This window comes from Pyxicephalus adspersus, chromosome 5 (genome assembly GCF_032062135.1).
Source record: "Pyxicephalus adspersus chromosome 5, UCB_Pads_2.0, whole genome shotgun sequence".
NCBI classification, from domain to species: Eukaryota; Metazoa; Chordata; class Amphibia; order Anura; family Pyxicephalidae; genus Pyxicephalus; species Pyxicephalus adspersus.
In genome coordinates, this window is record NC_092862.1 from 104960136 (window position 1) to 104982902 (window position 22767).

At 36.6% G+C, this 22767-nt stretch overlaps 1 protein-coding gene across 2 annotated transcripts in view; it reads left to right on the forward strand.

Moving 5' to 3' along the window:
* TRIM71 (tripartite motif containing 71) overlaps positions 1 to 22767 on the forward strand; it is a 43922-nt gene that overhangs the window by 16667 nt on the left and 4488 nt on the right. For both annotated transcript variants that reach the window (XM_072413444.1, XM_072413445.1), the window contains one exon: positions 13760 to 13927. In XM_072413444.1, coding sequence (XP_072269545.1) covers positions 13760 to 13927 — 168 coding nt within the window. The remainder of the gene's footprint in view (positions 1 to 13759; positions 13928 to 22767) is intronic.

Sequence of the window (22767 nt, forward strand, 5' to 3'; positions counted from 1 at the left end):
AAATAAAGTCCACATGGCAAGTTTGCATGTCTGAAATGTCTTCATTCCTAAAATGGAACTGTAATTGTTGTATTGAACACACATTTGGCCTACATGTAACGTCATTTTGTCCTGCACCAAGCAGGTTTTTCATTTTCTTAGTCTTGTATAGGATTGTAAAACCCGTCTAATGCAAAGAAGACAGAAAACGGACCCCAAGGTTGGGTATCAACGGAATTGCCTTTCATCCAATCCAATAATTTTTTATTTTGTGATGCCACCACAACCTTATGTGTAATTTGTTTTGTGAATCTTTATTTGGTTGGATGAAAGATGGTTCTATGGTTTGGTGTGGTCTCGTTTTAGGCTATGTACATGCATCAGATGATTATAAAGCCAAGACTAACAACCGTGCTCATCTGACGTTTCCTGACAGCATTCATAAATCCATCAGGGCAAATCCATCCACCAATCGGTGAAAGACCACTATACAAGAGGAGAGCACAGTGGGGTACCGCTGGCTCATCTTCCTCCTTCTCCATAGAACAGAGTGGGCTCTGTGTGTACAGTACTTATTTATTCATCTGTCACTCATGATCATTTCCAGGGACAAAGTCTTTAAACTGGCTACTATTTAACAGATTCCATTTTTGTCAGAAGTAGTTGTATAAAATTTGTTTTGATTGTAGTAGATGAGCACAGATATTTATGTAACATTTTGTCACAACTGAATGCAGTGTCCCTTTCATATCTTTCCTCTCTGAAAGCCAACATTCTAAGGCAAAATACTTTTTTTTTTTTTTTCTCTACTGAGCTAGCGTTTCCCTCTCTAACCAATAACATAAGTAGTGGCTTTACAGAGAAGGAAAAAATGGCAGTTATTTCCCCTTTAAAATTAGTGCATTTCCCTCCCCCAGCCCTAAAATATTGATTCAATTAAAAACCTGTAGCTTAATGTTGTGGCCCTATTCTGACCTCTCCTTGTACCCCTCCTGCTTCAGATAAGGAACACTAATTCTTGGGAGCATATTTAACCCCATCACATCACACATTTTATTTTTTTTACCATGTTAAATTTTTTTGGGTTTACATCTAACCAAATATACTGTTTCTTTAATTCTTTCAGATCATTTTTAAATGTGGACTTTTATAAGGTGTGTGAAAATATAAATATAAAAAACTGAGAATCATATTGGCTTTGCAGTCAATTACATGATAGGGTAATGCAAAAATCAATACTTCATATTGCCATCATTTTCTGTAATTCTGTATGGACATAAGGGCACCCAAATATTCTTACTATGTCTTTAGGCTGTACACAGTAGCTGTTCTTTACTCCTTGGCCAACTTCTTGAAAACAATGCACTTCCTGTGTGGCCCTTACCATCTGTTAAGCAGATATACCATGATAAGTGATATTGTTGTAGCTGATCTACCTTGCTTCTTGTGGCTTATTTTTAAATCTTTGCATTTTTATACTACAGCAAAAATATTTTTAAGAATTACCTTTTTTACGGTAAAATTTTATTAAAAATAATTGTCTTATGATATATACATTTTATACGATTTTATCTACTTCCAAGGAAAAACAGCTAGAATGTCAAAGACCAGCTACCTTTCAAACTGTCCTTGCCACCCACAATGAAGCCATGCAGTGAATAAAGTTCTCAAGGCTTTATAAATAACTTTCTCTACCCCCAACCCCCTGTCTTGCCTTTTCCATTTACTAAAATACAAAAGTGCTAAAATGTAATATTTCTACTTGTGGAATTATCAAACAGAAGAGCAGAACTTTTTTTTATATTGGCCTTAACAAAAAAATGTTACAATGTTTTTTTTTTTATATTTGGTATTGACTTTTTAGAGTGCAGATCTGTTTGGTGTAAATTATTTTTTGCAAAGTAACCATTCAAGAACTAATGTTGCATCTATGTAGATGCCCAAAGTAATTGATGTCCTCAAGTTTTTATTATGTTAAAATGTATCGTTCATTTATTGTCACATTCAAACACCATTAAAAGTATGCCAAGACAGTTTCAAGGATGGTCCCCATTGTCACATGTATATTTTGAGATCTAGCGCATCTTTTATATATGTACAAACCAGAGGCTCCTTCTCTCGAGCATAAAGTGTGTGTGTGTTTTTTGGGTGAGTGATTCAAAATAGATTAGGTACTGTCCCTGGGATCTTTCTTCTTTGGTACACTCACCATTTCCCTGGGATCTTGCTAAGAAAGCATGCACAACTTGATTTCATTGACCAATGTAATAGTCAATGTAATAGTCAAGCAATGAAAAGCTTTCCTATATGGCTGAATATGCTGAATGGCAGAAAAGAATTAAAAAGTAGACGTGGCAAATGTTGTGTTGGTAGCTTAGGTGTCTTAAGCTGCGTACACACTTCCAATTTTTATCGTTCAAAATGAACGACGAACGATCGATTGGGCAAAAATCGTTCGTAAAAAAAGTAGCCGACGAACGAGGAAAGTCATTGGAAACGAACGACCGGACCGGCGGATCGGATTGGACGACGATCGTTGACCATCGTTCTTGTGTACGATCGTTCGTTGATCGTCTATGGTCTGAGCATGCGTGACGAACGAACGTTCGTTCACTTCCTGTCGTGCACGTCACTCCCTCTATCGCTCAAACGATCGTATCTATTGTGTGTACAATATCTACGAACGATCGTGTCGTTATCTGTATGCGCAGGATCGGTGCTATACGATCGTTCGTAGATATCGTGCAGGATCGTTCGTCGTTCGTTTAACAACGATAATAATTGGAAGTGTGTACGTAGCTTTATTGTGCAGATCTCTTACTCATAGGCTGTGGTAATGATTTCCTATGCTGTATTGATAGGGACCAGTGTAAACTGGATAATAGGATGGAAACATCCACAGAAAAGAAACATTGCTGTGATATAGACATCAACCACTAATATATTTATCTGGTCTTCTCTGAGCACATATGCTTACCTTCAATGCAGTATTTTTCTGTTATACCTTGCATGGATTGCAGTGCGTAGTAGTACAATCAATTTGAATTTTTTTTTTTTAGCAGTTGAAATTTTAATTCAAACAAGTAGATCGCATTGGAAGTGGATTCTACTAAAGTTGAACTAGTAAAAAACTAATATGGTAAGCTGCAGTTACATGTTTATCCCAGACCTTTAAAAACTTTTTGAATGGTTTCTTATACTAACCTCATAGTTTACACTACTCCTGAAGATTTTTAAACAAAGTAAAAGGATAATGTGCAGAAACGTAGGTTCAGACATTGTATGGCACCCAGCTTTGGTGAGATCAAGCTTTGCAGTATGACTCATGGCAGGGTTTCCTGGAAGCTCCTTGCAAGGGGGAAGGGTGAGGGGGGTGATCAACTTAAAAAGAGCCGTCAGATTTCCAGTAATCTCAAGTATGACACAGGTTCTTATCCCCCATGAGTAAGTGTGAGTGGGTGGTTTATGATGGGGGTTGTAACTTTACCCTTAGAATGCCTTCAACTTTTATCCCTATATGCTGTGTGTGTCTCCAAGAAGCTGGGAAAGTGTTTGTATTAGGTATAGGGAGTAGTATAGGTCAAAGGAGATATCTGCTACAAGATCCACTAAATCAACATGTGAAGGTCACTGGATAGCCTTTTACTTATACACCAAGAAGCTGCATATATGGGAATGACCCACCCTGTAACTAATGCCCCCTTTACACTACTGACATATGTCTATGTTCTTGTGTTCTATATTGAAATGGGTATAATCCACATGTTTACCACCCTAATATATTTCCTTGTATTGAGCAAAAGTAAATATAGCGTGCCATAATTTAATTCTAAATGGAGTTTATACCTAATTTATTACTGAGTGCTCATTTAATTTTTCCACTAATTCTCTTCTCTCTAAGATGACTGCAAACTCTTTTGGTTGGCATTGCTAAAGTGACATGGCTTATCAAAAAAAAATGCAATGTCCATGCACAATTCTTTAGGTATATACCCCTCACAATGGACTTTTTACCTTTTTTTTGTGGTGTGTTAAATACACAATCGGTTATCCCTTTTGCGTTTATCTAATGTTGCCAGAAATCTGCTGATGTCCTGTAACAATGTTATCCTCCTATTGTGTGCTGCTTTCCCACCTTTAAGCTACGTACACACTTCCAATTATTATCGTTGGAAAACCAACGACGAACGATCCTGCACGATATCTACGAACGATCGTATAGCACCGATCCTGCACATAGAGATAACGACACGATCGTTCGTAGATATATATCTGTAAATATAGAAATATTATTCTTGGTTGTAACATGGCTGACTCTGCCACTAGTGACATTTACCAGTGCCCAGACAGAACTGAAACATAACCAAATAATGTCCAATTTTTGTACTTTGAATTGCCTATGTTAACCATTACATTACCAAACTTTCCCTTTTATATCTGACCCGAACATTTTTTTTTCTCCACTCATATTGCATTCATCATTCTTCAAACTCCCAGTATAATGTTACAAGGTCCTTTTATGGGGCCATAAAGGAATTCCTTTGGTTTGTGAAAACAAAGGCTTTAGTCTAAGTTTTTTTTTTTTCCCCTTTTTTTTAAATATATTCCTAATTATTTTTATTAACTTTTTGCATAGTTATTATCTTCAGTTTATATTTCATTTATATATAGTAGAACTATGGCTGCTCATTGGGGGGGGGGGGGGGTGTAGCAGTACTTATGCAGTACTTACTTAATTATCTGCACTTGGTTTTCTCTGTGTCCCCTATGCAAAACCCCAAAAGTACCCCCGCCGGGTAAATCCACCTAATACAGTTTTCCTATGATGGTATAATACCAATTCTGCACAGCTCCTAAATTCAAGAGTTGCCATTCTCTGGAAGGTGCTGCCTGGCTATCAGTGTCTGGGAGGGGGAATGTGTGGGATAAAAATTAAGAAGGAGTTTGTGTAATTAGGGAAGCTAATGTAAGTTTTGTGAACCTAGAAGTGCATTAATACTATAATTCATTTGGCTAATTTTCTTGTGCTTAGAAAGATCATGGTGTCATTTTTGGCCTTTCCTAGCAACCCAGGCAGGGATGAGTTAAATCTGGTTTAGCAGGTTGCTGACAGTTTTGTGTATGTACCAAATTAATGATGTAACAAGTTTCCCCTTATTTTGTGTTTTCCTTCCTTAATATTCTCTGGCTATATACATACCTTTTTAGGTTTGTTAGCTTTTTGATGTAATGTCAGCTTAGAATACTTGGCTTCTAGTTCAATATATATATATATATATATATATATATATATATATATATATATATATATATATATATATATATATATATATGAACATCAGTGATGGTAGGATTAGTGTTTTTTTTTTCTTTCGATTGATGTTTTGCCTTGTGGAGGTCGTGCATGCCCATATGGAAAGAATGTCTGTTTCTAGGTTTAGAATTGCAATATGTTCTAGTTACTTAGTAACATTTGCATGCCTCTATAGGTTTAGGGTTGGCAATTTATTATTTACAATATTGTGATGAGATGGAATGTATTTCTAAATCTAAAAAAGTGTCTGGATGAAAGGGAAGGGAGCATAATGAAGATGATAAAGGGTCCTGATGGTAGATCCATAATGGACAAAACTGTAATTCTGTTTAAAGAGTAAATTGCCAGTATTGTATGTGGAAAATCTTCATGAACTTGAGGCTGAACATTACCTAGTAAGCCTTTGTAAATTTGTGTGAATACATCACGTTTTGGACCGCTGATAAATGGGAGTTTTGACTACAAATATTGAATGTGACATCGTTGTGTTTTGGCACTTGCTCAAATATTGCTGGAATCACAAATGTTCCTGCCGATGGTGCCATTTCTTTGAGTCCAGGTTTTGAACCTCTGCATTGAATGATCGCAGGAAAGAGGGAAATGCTTTTTGGTATTGGGATCCTTCAAAGGGATGGTGATTGTTTTCAGTAGTGGAAAGGGGACTGGATTCTGGAGTGCAAGTATAAATGAAGCGTATACGGGGAACAAATGGGGATTTGTTAGCCCAGAACTTAAATATGCAGACAAGGGGATGTCAGGGGAAGCTTAGAATGGTAACAAGAAATTCTTTTAACCCAAAGACTAGCCTAACGCTGGAATTTGCTTCCAGGGGGAAACTTGTCCTTTTTAACCTTTTCAGTGCTATAGGTGCCTGTGTTTCAGAATGATTCAATGGACTTTGTAAAAGGAAAGATGTACAAACACAGTTTATGAAGAACATTTAGGAATTCTAAACTTGTTTTCCCATTTGGAAAATACACACTTGATATGTATTGTTTTTCTGTATCATTTGTTTAGTCTGTAAGCATTTATTTCTGTAAACCTGGAATTAACCGGGACTCCGGAAGTTCTTTAATTTCTGTTGTAGGGTAGTTCTCATTGTTGTGTTTGTTGCAAAGTGCTAAAGCTGGGTACACACATGCAAAAATTATCTTTGGAAACTAATGATCGTTTGACTGATAGTCGTTAACAAAAAAAATGCACAACCACTCCAATGAACGAGGATTGTTGCTGGAAACTAATGACCGTTCTGGCGGATGTGATTGGGTGACGATCGTTCGCTATCTATTGTGTGTACGGTCCTTCAGTGATCGTGGATTGTTCTGTGATACACTTTCTCCTGTACATGTCACTTCCTGCATCGTTCAAACGATTGTATCTAGCGTGTGTACATTGTGGGATTATATTTGAGCCATCATATCGTTACAACATGTACAGAATTGTGCACAATACGATCGTTCAAAATAATCATTAGTCATTTGTTTTCTAACTACAATTATTGCACGTGTTTACCTTGTTTTAATATGACCTGTGAATTGCCTGGTAACATGCATTATTGCCCCAAAGATTGGACTGATGTGCTGCAAGCTACTTCTAGAATTGTTTTATGCTTATAACACCTGGTGGTCCATTTATAAAGCCGTGCATCTGGTGGGGAATCTTCCAAGTCCATGTACTTCAATGGCAGCAACGGATTCACCAATAGGGAATGTTAGGATGTATTTCAATTTCACTGCTGTGCTGTTTTATTCCCCTGAGTTTAATTCCTCCTTTAGTTATATCTTCACCATGCACCTTGGTTGAACAGATCCACCAACAATGATGTAGTACTGGATAGTAATTATACATGATTGGAATTTTTAGGAGTATATAATCGATGACCCTCCTCTTGTTTGGTTACTTTTGGTCTGTTAAACATACCAGTAAAAGCATTTTATCTGTTCAGTAAATGTGAAATACTTGTAGATCCAGCCAGAAATCTTGATAACCTCTGTGCTGCACCCTTGCATTTTTCCCAGTTATCTTCAGATCTGCTCTTATGGGGTGGGTTCCCATTAAACCTGTCCTAGGGTGACCATGCAGCTTCTATAATATAATGAGTAAAGCTTTGTCCCTCTAGGGCAGGACATATACTATTCTAAATAGTGTAAAAATAGAAGATTTGGTAGATCTGGAGGTTTTGAATAGACTGCACCTGGAGATTGTAAAGTAATTATGCGGACACATAAGTAAGTCAAAACCGACATGGGTAATATATAACATTTTTTTTTTGTTTTTTTAATATGTAATTTTTGGTCCACTATAAGATAAGGGATCTTTGACTTTGCACTCTCCAAAAGGGAGCTTGCTTTTCTATATTGGGCTGTATGGACCTATTTGATAAATGTCTAGTTGTTGAAAGGAAAAAAAAAAAACGTATACAAATCTATTATTGCTATATCAATTAGGATATGGTATACAAATATGTGAGTGTTCTCTTTTAAATAAATCCATTGGTGTCATGCCCAAAGCACGATGCCACCTACTATTGACCCTGGTGAAATTTCAAGATATTCTTTCTTACTCGCTCTAGCTCCCAACCAGCTGTCGGGACAGTTATTTAAAAAGAAAACATTTGGAAGGCCTCATCCTGTTTGCGTTCCAAATTTTATGTTTGTTTCATAAGACACTTACTAGTTTTATTGCTGGACAATGGCTTCCTTTGTGCTCCTGTAACTCTTGTAGTGTCCAGAAAGCTTTCCAGCTGCAGGGCACGTGATGACACCCTGGAGGCTGCCAACCATTAATCATTGTGGCAAATGACTCCTAAAAATGGCATTAATATGTTTGAAAAAAGGAAATGTGCAGAAAATCAAAGGTCTAATATAAATTTCTTTCACAGCTAGTAAAAAAAAATAAATTAGATTGATTTATGTCCCACCCCGGCCCCACTCCATCTTATGCTTGGTGATCTACTGTACATCGTCCCTCAGTATGTGCAAGGTTGGGGACTAAGCATACAAAGATTTTATCACCACTATGACTTCATGTACTTTATGGCATGCATCTAAGCACCTACCCAAGGGTGGAAGTTGGATTTGTGTGTGTGTGTGTGTGTGTGTGTGTGTGTGTGTATATATATGTATGTATGTGTGTGTGTATATATATTTACCATTAACCTGCTAGGGACTATGCTCCCATAAAGGATAAGTTGCTAGTACTGACCAGTGTTAAACCCAGAATTTTTTTTAAGCTGGGTAGGAAGAAATTGTAGGTGGGTGGCAGCCCCTGTATTGTGACACAACTCTTCAGTTAGCAACCAAAAACAGCCGGGTGGTTTCTGAAATGTGCTGGGTGGTGCGCCCAGCTAAAAGGGGCTGGGGAGAACACAACGTGATATGGATGATAGAACAGGTATGGAGGGACGTTGTAGGTGTTTCTGTGGCTTTACGTATTTGAATGCTCAACTGAGCAGGCCACTTCCCAAACTCTTTTGTTATAAGCAGCAGGGTCTGACCAATAAGAAAAGCCTCCCAAAAGTAAGGGGAACTTTTCAGCAATATGGATATGGCAATGCCATACTAGTTTCTTCATGTTTTCTGTGTAAAATTAATCTGAAAGTATTCTGTAATGTGACTCTTGAATATTATTTGCTTGTCTTGTTTTTTCATTTAATTTTTTTCTTCTCTAACTACCTGTATAGTACTCTGCATGGTTTTCACTGTCCTTTGATCAGCTGCCAAGATCATATAAGGCTGCTTATTTTCATTCCAGCTGAGCAATTCAATAGATTTTCATTTGGAGACACAGTAAAGTGCACTCGCTGTACAATACATATTAAAATATGACTGGATCTAAATGTTTATACCTCTTCAATCTAAATAAATACCCAAAACTGGGTAAATTGCAGCACATAGTGATAAACGATAAGAATATTTGCAAACATAGTTAAAGCACACAATGGGGCACAGCTATGCATTAAATCTGACACACTTATCAGCGGGCAGCTATTTTTAGATAATATGGTTTCAATGTTTTTATGTCATCTATAAGGCAGATGTGGCTTTTTTGTCCTTTTCCAGCTGAGGATCAAACCTGATGTCACAAACTAAGCTTCTGCTAGTGTGCCTTATGCTCGGTCGTGTATTGTTCTATGCAATCTGGCCAAATGAAACTCATGCCACAATCTACTTGTGCTATGTAGAATGACTGTTTTCTTTTAATGGATGCATCTTGCATGCTTTTTACTCTAATGACAAATGACCTACATTTTACCCCTGCAGCACGATAAAATGAAGCCTTCCTTACATAATCAGGTTGGTTTCATGCTTTTGTGGCAGCTGGGCCTATTGATGATTTAAAACTGCTATCACCTTTGACCTTCCTACTCGTGTCAATCTCTATCTGACCTGTGTACTTTTTCCTGAAAGACCAGTAATGCTGTTGTCAAAAAAGGTGACAGATGATGCCAATCCCTAAAGTAGAAAAGCAGCCATAAATTAAAAGCAGTAATTAAAACCATTTACTTAGATTAGAGCGTTACAGAGCAAGTTTGTAAAGTATTGAAACCCCAAATTTTTAAAAAAATCCAAAAACTCTAAAACAAATGTGTAGCCTGGTCTGTTCTTCCTCTGAGCTATATTGCTTGTCTACATTGGCTCTTGGCTGAATTCTGCATGGTCGTAAAATGGTTATATAGTTGTGTCAGAAAAAAACATTGGTTCAAGCAACATAACAAAGAGAAAATATATGTTATAATTTTACATTAATAAATATAAATAAATATATATATATATATATATATATATATATATATATATATATATATCCTGCAAATTCTATTTTGGATGTGTACTCACAAAAAAATTTATTTGGTTAGTTAATGTGAATATTTATTTTATCCTCCCTGGGAGCACTGTAAATTGTGAGTTCTTGTATATTCATATGCCAAGGAAGGGACGTTGATTCCATCCAGAACTGGTGTATGATGTTTGGTGACAGTGTCATCTTAACAGGAATTGTTGCCCTATGTTTTCTGCCTTCCCTTTTGCTCTGGGGCCAAATTTGATGACACCTTTGGTATGCCTTGATATGTCAGGTAGTAAGACAAACAGAATATAAACATTTGAATTGCCACAAAATGCATCGATAATAACATCTAGAGATTTATTTCGGTATATCAAGTCATACAGTTGCTGGATATCATGTGTTAAATTGTGGTGTCCTGGAGACATTCCTTTTTGGAATAGAAAGTATAAGGCAGTATGTAAACTTTACTATGGTGATAACTTTAACACCATATATAAAGTAATACAAACTTTTTGTAAATCAGTCCAGGCCAAGTCCTTGATCCAAAATAACTCCGGGGCCTTAATTATTTTTAATTTGATGAAGAACACCTTTCTGCATCATTTTGCATCAGTTTCTTCTAGATGCCCTAGGGTACACATGATCAGATCTCTGGCAAACTGATATATTAAATATATATAAAATATTTCTATTGTAACTGATTGAGTTCTTAAAATGCTTTATACCCATATACAGTTACTATTCCAATCTTTTTACTAGAAAACGGCAACCTAAAGAAATTGGTCGGCTGAATTTCCTTTAGAATTCAGAAATCAAATCAGACAGTATAATCTGTCCAAACCCTATTCTTGTCATTACTGTATCCTAAAATGTATCAGTTTTTATTTTAATTTCTGTGGATTTAGGTTTGGTGTTCTGGTAACTGTTTGTTATGAGCAAAGTTTCATTCATAAAGACTCATCCATCCATCCATTATGGTTTAGTGTGGAATTAATGATATTTTGATATTTTGGAAAAGTTCAGATGTCGTTTCAATGTTCAGTTTAAAGAAGTTCTTCTCAGCAGAGAAATAATAATCGGATGGCATCTATGTGGATTAGAAGTGACAGGATGCAGGGGATTGGTAGCACTGACTGATGGGAAACCATTTCCAAATGGTATTATAAAAGAAAAACCCTTGATAGTTGAAACACACTACTTTAGGAAACTAAAATAGATCCAAACCTACATGATTTACATTTAACACAATGTATGGGTTTTTTTCTCATTAAACATCCATCACTGAATATATTGGTGTAATATTGCCTGCATTTATTTAAAAACAAAATGATGTGCTTAAGCTACAGTTTAGTTAATTATACATAAAAACAGAAGCACTTCTAAATTTCTTTTTAATAGCCTTTAGAGTATGTTATGATAAAATGCAATATTGTGTTATCTGGCCAATGTGTTTTATATATTCAGTACAGTAGCAAAGTTATTGTTGTGCCAAGATTTCTCCTTTTGTAGCCATCCACTTGAGAGGGCAGCATATGACACCCTTTGGCTTATTCTTTTTCCTGTTCTGCCCCTGGCTATCTAGCTTCTGCTGGAAGAAGGGATGGATTAAAACACTTTAGTGATGCAAGGAGGGTCACAGCGTCAGGTCAGGGCTTAACTCTAGTGACCATTCATCACATGTTGATTGATTGCCACATGTTTCCTGGGGACATATCCATCAGCTCCCCCTCCTGAGTTAGCAGATGGACAAAAAGTAGCCAGGGCAGATGCCACCCAGGAATTTCCTCAGATGTGCAATCTCTTCTTTTTACAGCTCCTTTCCTGTTTGGTGGCTTTGTAGTGTGATTGAGACCTTTCAAGATTGTATATCAGTCCCTGCAAACAGCTGATAATACATTACAAACAAAACAAAAAAACAAAAAACTTTTTTTGTGCTGGTATAAATTTAGTAAGCTCATTAATTGTAAGTTCATCAGTGTGTGTGTATAATATATATAAATATTTTTATTGACATGCTATGGGGATTATTTGTAAATGGTTTTTGTTTGCTCATCTAGTCTTAACTTTAATTTATGACAAGGGGGACATTTATAAAGCAGTCACTGAATTTCCCTATGCATTCCCTGGTAGATTAATCCCTGTCCCTGCATACATGCTTCAAAAAATTCACCAGTAGTATGTCAGGATAATTTCTTTTTAAGTACACCCCATGGTGCCTAACATATATCTGTGCATCTGTTTGGAGCTTCAGTTTTTGGAAATTAATACATTAGTCCTATGTAGCCAAAGAAGCCAGAATTGCACAAGTTTAATGCCAACTTTGTGCTTACAGTGCAATCATGGGAATGCTAAGATTTATGGTTTCCCTAAATGCTTTTATAGAGAACATTTGTGCATCAGGAGTTTCACTTGAACCTTTCACATTAGTACCGGTCTTGATGAGCTAATAATCAACCTTAACCATCATCATAATCATCAGCCATCAACATTGATCATTTTAAGTATGTCTTCAAACGGTGGAAGAAAACAAATACCAGAGAAAACTTAACCAATATATCTGGTGGGAATTGAAGCTTTAGACCTTGGTTGATCAGGGCTTTAGAACTGCAAAGCAAAGATGTTAACTGTAATTTTGGGAAAATCAGCAACCTTTATAGTAAGGTCACTGATATAAGCTAGCTATGTTGTTTAATCAGAATAAAAACTTAATAGAATAAAAAAAACTCCATTATTTTTACTTTTGTATTGATATCATATTTGGAGTGAGGCAAAATATATAAATGTATACCCATAGTTTTTCAATATTGAATTTGGTAATATATTTGTTTTAGGAGCTCAGAATTTTTCAATAGTAGCCATGTGCACAGCTAGTCATAGGCTTCCAGATGTTAAGTTGTGGAAATCTGAAAAGTCCTTAAAACTTTTAAGACTTGTTACTTAAGTCCTTCTTTTAACCATCCATGGGTTTTTAAGTGTGTGTCTTCAGCTAGGTGGGATGGGGAACATGTGCAATGTTTTTCATATGACAGCATTGTCTGAAGTTGATATTCCCCCTTGACAAAACCACTACTGAAAGAGCTGGAGCAGCTGCTAATGCTGTTCTGTGGCTTTTATGCCACTCTTACTGTATAATCCAGGCACACAAAAAGGCAAAAGTGGCTGCTTTTTCAGATCTAAGAAACCAGATGTATGCTACATCCCTTTAGGGTCAACAAGACGTCTAAGCCTGCTCTTGTGCGGTTTTAACATTGTAATATTTGTGGATCTATCATAAGTCTCCTAATAGCGTAAGGTTATGACTTATTATCACCTAAAGTGTCATATCTGTGTCCTCGTACCATAAGTATATTTTTTGGTGTTTTTACTCATTTTGAAGTTTTTGGTGTTTTTACTCATTTTGAAGTTATGTGATGGAGTTGATTTAAATGTAGCCCTTTTGGTTTGCACATAAAATGAGCATACATGTGTATGAATGATGGAAAGACCATGCATTGAAAGCTCATTGTGGGACAGGTAATGATGTGATTGACTGAACATTTATATTAAGTGATATAAAAAGTATTGATTGGTATCATAAGTAAAAAAGTTGGAGTGGAATACATTAGAATGCTTTTTCAGTGTTTATAAATTTTGAATATTAGAACTAATTGCCTAACTTCAGTATATGTTGTGTTACAGGTGCTACATTTCTACTGTGAATCATGTTCTATGCCTATATGCCGTGAGTGTACTATTGGACGTCATGCTGGGCACAGCTTTATCTTCCTCCAAGATGCTATTCAGGATGCAAGGACAGTTACTATCCAGCTTCTGGCCGATGCTCAACAGGGACGTCAAGCAATCCAGGTTGGAAAGTTTATTAAGGAATATTAATATCCTATATTAGGGAATAGTGCCATACTAGAGATGTTTTCTAGGTAAGCCTGCTAAAACACTTAAAGATGCAGAAGTGCCACCAACATATGTAAATCTGCTTTGTCAGCACATAATTATCTCAAGTTTCCTTAATAGGTTCTTCTTAAAATTTAGTATAATGGAAATGGAGTGCTCTGATATACAATGAGATGTGCCCAGCACCTGTCCCTTCTAAGCCTCATTGTTGGCCAGTAAGGTCACATATCACAGTAACAGCCCAATGGTGTTGTTAAAGAGGCAATCCAGACTCTTGTCCTAAAAAAAAAAAAAGAGGCTGAATTGGCATACAGATGGTGTGGAGACACATAGGGGGTGTGTGTTATGTGCTCACAGTACCAGATTATGTAGGTTTGTGCTGTGTTTGTGGGTCTTTAAGATTACACCAACAATTCCAACTAATGAAAAACCCACATTGGTGGCACCATGTACATGTTCTGTGCTATAGAATGCTAACTAGAGTCATGAATTTACATGCATTCTCAGTATGATTGTCACTTTCATTTGTGTTTGCACATTTGGAACAGGTTTAATATATCCGACCGTTTATTTTTTCAATGGGACGTGCAAACTGTCAATGGGACGTGCTAACACAGTAAAGTACCACTGTTGCAACCCTTGCTTCACATACATTACAGCCTTAATTTTTTCAGGGCAATAATAAAGTGACAAAAAGGTGTGAAGTATTTGTAATGGACAGATTGGCAACCCAGATACTGAAACTTTTTGGTTTTCTCACATTAGCCAAATTACACCATAGTTTACCACCAATGAAACAGCATTCATTTTGTAGTGATGGTATTCTGGAAGTCTACAACAGGACCGTTGCCTATCTTCAATTTTGATTGATAAGTGTATTTGCTACTTTTGGATAGCAGAACTTAAACAGATAATAAATTACTTTGTGCAGTGTTGAGGAAACCATGTTACTAAACATGAGGTGCTTTAGCCTATTAAGCTATTCATATACACAAGATGCCCTCTGTTTTCAGGGGTTCATTGATTGGATGAATGAGGGATAAGCAATAGAAGGCTAGTCTCCTCTTCGCTTTCCATATCACCTTTCCTTTGCAAAATAATTATTAGGGCCATTTTAGGTGGTTAAATTGATTGGAAAAGTGTTTTAGGACAGTTGGATGCCGGATTTCCTTCTGAGAACTTTAGGTACCTTTCAGGCTTTTATTTGATATATAAAATCCGAAACCCTACTTGTATTTAATTTTTAAAGCCGATTGGTTTTCAGTAACAAGGAACCGCAAGGCATTGTTTCAACCATGAAACTTTGGGGTTAAATATGGCCACCCAACTATTTAACCTCCTAATATGGAGTTTACATTCACTATATATTTGCTGTCATGATGCACCATATGTGTACGTGACTGTGACTAAGCTTTTTAGCAGTAAAATGAGAAAAACCTGTAAAACAGCCAGTATAGTCTGAGAATGACCAAATGAGCTGGGGCAGACATCATATTCTTTAGGAATTTCTTGCAAAACATTATAATTTAGATGTTTCCACTGAGTTCATCACTCAGTTTTGGCGTTTTGCCTTTAGTCATACAAATTTCTATGGAATCTTTTGTCTCATGGTATTTAGGATCGGTATGTATCTGTTATTTTTTATGTAGCTTTTACTGGTGTTGCATATTGTTTGTGTTTTATAAATATCTTTGTGCCAAGAAGAGATTTGGTGATGATTCTGGTACTTTGGATATGACTGCTATTCTAATCTGCTCTCCTAATACAAGTAATTTTATTCTTAGTAGAATATTGGGCACAAAAATTGCAAACCATAAACTGGCTAAAAATAAGTACTTTTGGGCATAATGCAAGATGTTTCAACTTGATCCCTTTTTTGCTATCACTTCAATAAAGAGGACAATGTGATTTTATTCAAGAGGTTTTACTGTTGTATACTCAGGAAAAACTATTTTATTATATTTTTAGTTTTTGGCAATGGATACTTAATGTAATTACCCAAATGTGCCAACAATCATTAGCATGGATTTATTGATGCTTTGCCACCCCTCGAATAGAGATGTTCTGTGACCCAGTCAGCCTTGTTAAATCCGGTTTGGTCTTTCATTGTTAAGTAAGCCTGTTGTATGTATTCACATTGCCCGGTTGTCATCCAAACTTTTTAAAGCGGCAGGTGTTGACCAGTGCACATTGTACATGGATGTTTACCAGAGCAGGACCTTTAGTTTTCTGCATAATTTCAATCCCAATCAACTGTAGCCAGATTGCAGTTACCAGATAGTTGTCATTACATATAGAAATTGTGCAGTGATTATCTGATTGAATGATCTAGCTGTTTGTAGATTAATATAATATTTACAGAATACCACTGTCAAAACTGGTGTTTTATTGGGTAACTATTGTATTTAATGACTTTTAGTGTAATGATTGATATTTTCATATAATGGTAAAAACATTTTTAATGAATACTTTGCAAAGATCGATTTTAAATAAATTGTAATTATGATTATAATAGAATATAATACCATGGAGAGAAAATGGCATAGTGTATACCTGGTAATAGTTAGAAGAGGTTTATGTTGTGGTTAAGGTATACAATTTGCATACTAACTCTTTTTTAAATAAAATTGATGCTATAATTGTTTATAGAAACTTTTGACTTATGAGAACAGAACATAATAGAAGCTTCATGTAAATGTCTTTCAAATAATCAATGATCTCATGAGTTCTAGAATATAAAACCTAGATATTTTTAGTGTGTTCCTTAGGTCCCGAGAGGACATTTCAAACTGTATCCACTTAATGGTAACTAATAGGTGTAGCGAATGTCTGTACAATATAGGCCAGGGCCATATGGAACGCCATCCATTCTCTCCACTCAGTGTGTGTCCTGTTCTGTGTTTTAGTAGCATATGTTTCAAGTCCTAGTTTTCCTTTGAGATGTTGTTACATTTTACTATGAATACAAATTAAAGAAAAAAGATAATTGAGGCTGATTTCTCATCACTTATTATGTTTATACTGTCTGAATATAGTGTACATTTTATGGATCTATTTTAGAAGGATTCTTTCATTAGCTGAGACTGGTGGACAGGCCACCATGGCTTGGGTCTAGCAGATGTAAAAGTACGCTTGGTCAGAATAAGAATTCTGAAGGCAGAGACAGATGTTGGTCATCAAGAAATCTAGCTAGCTAAAAATGTATTTTGTGAACTTCACAGAAAACCAAAACACAATCGGCCCTGCACAATTTCCCTCCTTCACGTCATGGTAAGAATAAGGAGAGTTGCTCTGTAGTCCAATACACTTTTAGTGTGACAAGGCAGCTCCTTCATTGATAATAAAGAAAACTATTAAATCTCTTCTGTATTCCTATACTTTAATGAGCTACTGCAAGGGTTCTTTCAATGGTAAATTTGTAAAAATGACAAACTAATTTGGGGGCTAATCTTTAATTATTCAACGTTAACCCCTACTGGTTTTTAACATGTATACAAGCTTGAAGAATAAAATCAAGGCATACATCCCCTTACAGAAGTGCCTTGTGTCTGTTCAGTATAATAGGATTTATAGTTACACTTTGGATCATCATTATAATTAGTCTGTTAGAGTTTTGAGCCATCTGTGAGCTCTATGCTGGCCTTTTCCATTAGCATTTGAGGCTCAGTAAAGACAAAAGCCAGTCCCGTATTCTTTTCTCACCCTTGTTTCTTGGAATTGGAAGGAAATCTCTTTAGAGTAAACACAAATTTGAAAAGGATGCAGTAAATGAGGTAATTTGGCACCTTCCACCCCCTGCATCCCTGTAGGCTGTCCTTGTGTATGGGGGCTAGTGGCTTTTGTAAAGGTTGTTAGTGGGGCAGCTCATTAGCAGAGCACAGAGGAAGTAATTCTGTTATCTTCCCACATCAAAGTGTCACAGGGCCGGTTGTGCAAAAAGGTCATTAGGGCATGCACACAAAAAATGTTTTGTACTTAGGTGCAGATGAATTCACTGAACTCAGCCCTGTATCCTGTCATGTAAAGAAAAGGCCGGGTATCAGATAAGCAATGGTCTGTGCAGGATGTTTCTTCAGATGGTACACAAAATGGCCAATAGCTGTAAATTCCTATCATTCACTAATCTAAAGAGGCATACACCCCATGGAGCTTTCTCAGTTGTAGCACTTCATTGCAGATCTGTTATTTACAAGGACTGCAGTGTACATCTGTGCCATGTAGCTACTGAATGGTAAGCATACACTAATAAATGTTTGCTCGATCTGGTAGACATGATATATTCCTGATTGAAAATTGCACCATTCTTTTTATAAAAAAAATAAAATAATAAAAAAGTGTTCAAAATCGATCAGAATACTGCCACTGCTACCCTTGCTGGTGCTAGATCCAATACAAAGATATACCCTTCCAGAATATTACTTAGATGGAAATATCTTTGGATTATTTGATTTAATATTATCATAGAATCAAATGTTAAATTGGTGCATAGTTTTGTACCGATCGGAAGTCTTTCTCCCTACCTCCAAACAAACTTGGATGGATAAATATATGTATGAAATGGCAAATGATGATCGTGACCTATAAAACACAAAAGTGTGCCTAAACTGATATAACCCTTCCTACTTCACCATACAATCCTTTCTATCCAATCACCACCATCCTTTCCACCCCCTCTTATGATTGGTGTAAAAAAACTACTTCCTACTCACTTGTATCTGTCAATGGTCATTCATTCTGCTTAATATATTTAACCATTACCTACAAAAACTACACAATAATTGCAGCATGAACTATATAATATAAAGTATGATGGTGTATAAGTATAGAATAATGTATCAGGTGGTCTGTATATTACCCTATGAAGGTACTGGCATACTTTCATACCTGGTTACGTCAGTCTTCACAAAATATAACAGGGTCCTAATCCTTAGATGTATTCTTTATATAAGTCCCATATAAGTTAGTGTCCCCATCTCTGAATGGAGCTTCTATTTTGTTACTCTGGTATAGCTCCTCTGATGGAGGTTAGAAGGCTGCCAGAGGTCAACAAAGTATTATAAAATTACGAAAATTATATTTTACAGATTGCCATTGATAATAATACAACAATGTCATTTCATTGTACTTATATAGCCCAAGTGAAATTAATCTAAAAATAGGACAGAGGTTTGTACCATTATTCTATAGGTGTTATTTGCTCAGTTTCCTTTTCATACATTGCTTGGTTTCTTCCATACACCACCAGTGTAGGCTGCAGGGAGGTAATACTATTCTCCATGCGTGAACGGCTTTGCCCATACCGTGGCACATGTCGGCACTACAGCACACCAATTAGCACTGCCTGCTGTCTACAGCAAGTGAAATATTAAAGGTCTTCAAGTTATCCTGCTGTCATATATCTAAACACATATATGAGCCTGCTAATGAGGTCATTCTGGGGGCACTGGGCATGCCGTATAAATGTACATAGATGCATTTGTTGTATTTTGGATGCTAATTTACCTTTCTATGAAAAAGAAAGCTTCCCCAAAAACCATTTTCCTAATATTAAGACGTTGTGTTTGCATATTTGAGTCCAGTGGGTTTTGGTATCCAGCATTCTGAGTAAGAGAGGTTTATTGGTACATTGAGAACATGGCAAGAATGATACATAGGGTGTCTGCTTGTCATTTGTGGAACTTAAGTTGAGGGGGTCCTTTATTGCAGAAGGGCTATGTCAGGGGTCGGCAAAGTTTTCCGGCCACTAGGCCATTTATGGGGTGGGTGGGAGCACACTAGGCGGGACCTGCCCTAATGGCTCCGCCCACCACCAGGGAACACCCCCTGAAGTGAAATCCCTCTCCTCCGTATGCATTGCAGATGAAAGGGATTTCCCTTCAGGGAGTATTCCCTATTTACCACGCCAGTGGAAGTATCAACGCTGGCTGCGGTAAATAGGGGAGCCACTGCAAGGGGTAGCCACGGGGCTCCAGTAGTTCCAAGCACCCCCTGGCTGTTCCGCTGGCAACCCGTGGCTCCGGAGGTGGCCGGCCAGCATTAGTTCAGATCAGCCAGAGGGCGTTAGGTCAGAACGAACTACCAGCTAGGCCGTATCTGGCCTAAAGGACGGAGTTTCCTCACCCCTGGGCTAAGTGATGCATTTGTGCACTAAAATGTACTTACCTTACTGTATTTTTTTTAACACTCCTGTCCTTGCACCATCTTCACCTGGTCTTTTTCTGGATTCAAGATCTTTGGTCATCATGATGATTCACACTTTTGCAGAAAGCTTAAAACACTGAAATGTTATACATTCTAGATAATTTGATGGATCTATAAAGATATAGATGATTTAAAAAACTATATTTTATAGCTTAAACACTGCTGTTAAATTTATATTATATTGCCTTATTTTGTCTCTGAAAACAATATTACAAAAAATACACATATTTTCTCCCCTGTGTAGGCACGTTTGTTCTTATACTGCCAACATTGTAAATTCTACAGAAGGCAGTAAAACAAGTGATACCTTCATTGTTATTGCTGGCGTAGCTAGTTCAGTAAGGCATTCATGTAGGTGATGCGGACACTCCAATCTGTGATGGCTCACACTTGCTGAATGTAATATTGGTATTCTTGTCAGGTGCTCATGCAGGGAACTAATTCTTGGTACAGATGTACAATGTTACTGTTCCCAGTGTGGCTCTGTTACAGGTTTCAACACTCTAAAGGATATGTCTGATATTTACCGATGCATAATTTATACAATGAAAGTTAAAGTAGGATATTTGCATGGCAACGTATAAAAGTTGTACAGAAGTTTTGTACTTTTTGTATTTAGAAACGAGACATTAACTGCAAAACTTTGATTTGATAAAATATTTATGTCCAGGCATTACCCACATTTTCCCATTAGCTTCAGGCTACTCCTCAAGAGCATGTTGCACCATTATTTTTCCCTTTCCCTTGTTCTGGGTTAAATGTGCCTGTGTATCACACACAAGGTCACTTTTTTCAAGTAGAAAAAGTATAGTTACCAGACTACTTTTATCAGCATCCCTAAATTACAGATATGTCTGCATGAGGAGGCTGGGCTTGTAGTAGTTGGAAGAAAGTGAGCAATTGCAAGGACCTGATCTGGTAATAAGAGGTCTTGTAACTGCACTGATACAGGACAGCGAAATAATGGGGTTTATGTGTAAAGGTATTTCCACTAATCAATACTTCACTAATCTGTGATTGATTTGGTAATTTGCCCCGAGACCACCCCCCCCCCCCCACATACAAAAATTGATACTTTTGACACTGTTGATATGCAACCTATCACATTAAAAATAAATGAATGCATTCGCCGTATAGGACGCACCCTACTTTTCCCCCCCCCCCCCCCCCTCGAGGACATACAAATATCCTTTATTCAAAAATTCATCTGAAGTTTAGTTACACTTTTAGTTTCAGTTACAATATCCCCACCATCCATAAAATTGAGAAGAATCCAGCCAATAGGCTTTTAGACAGCAGTAAATCCCAACAAGTGATTCTGACTATAAACTCCGAAAAATCCTGGTTTCATGCTAATGATTCGTAAAAGATTTAAATTAGTTGCTACAGAAATATTGCAGGTTATCTTTTTCAGTGGAGTTTAGGTGGACCAGTTGAGGTATGGTCTCCACAAGACCTCTGTAGGTTTCCTATATTTTGTGGCAGGAAGACAATGACAGCGGATCACTTAGGTCCTACTGTATATGACTACTGCCATCTCTTCCAATGGTGAACTATGTGCATGATCCCAGCCATCTATGTCTTGAAAGGCTGGGCCACCCTTTTCCAATGCTCCATGTTCAAGATCTGATGTTCATGTACTCATTGTAGGTAAGCAATGGACAGGGTTCAGAGGATCAAGAAACATAGCAAGGACAAAAGTCTCCATTGTTTATTATAACACATCGTTTTGCTATGTTTTGCTACTTTATATGTATGCTTGTGAATCCGATTTGGGTAGATCTTGAATCTTCATAGATTGCTACAGTATTCAGAAAAAGACATTAAAATAAATGTAGACAGACTTTGTTAATACATTTTTAAATGTGCAGCTCTGGCTGCCCCCCAATGTCAGGATTTATTGTTAAACCTAAATAGTCATTGTTAATATTTAACCAGCTTTCAGTCACACATGACAGCTTTTCTTCCCACACAATGACTGTTTAGATCTGTTATGGTTTTTTTCCCTGTCATAAAATGTCCCATCATTGAGGCCCCCTTTAATACCCAATGCAGCACCTAATATATGAAAAGTAAAGGCAGAAAAATAAGGTCAAACAATTGACTGCTGCGGTCTCAATGCTGTCCTAAAAATATAAATAAATTGGACTTTTACTCTGATATGAAGACATTTGAACATAGTTTTTTTTTTTTCATTTTATTAATATAAGAAGTGAGTTGTTTTTGTTAGTAATTTAATGTTTGCCTCTTCTAGTCAGGGTACTCTACTCCTGTGTCACTGTCTGTATCTGTCATCTGCACCCCCTATTTATTGTACAATGTTTCATAATATATAAATACTGTTTATTAATTCAAAATACTGTAATCAAGGATTCACAATGCCTAGTAATTTTTTCCAGTGCCACACAGTGGTTGAGTAATGAAATGCAGTAAAAGTAAAAGCATAAAAAAATTTATTCTTAGATGAGATTTTATCAAGTATCAGTAGTGCATTTTATACTGCATGTTGTGTGTCTATGTATATGTATGTATGTGTGTGTGTGTATATGTGTGTGTATATATATATGTATATATATATATATATATATATATAT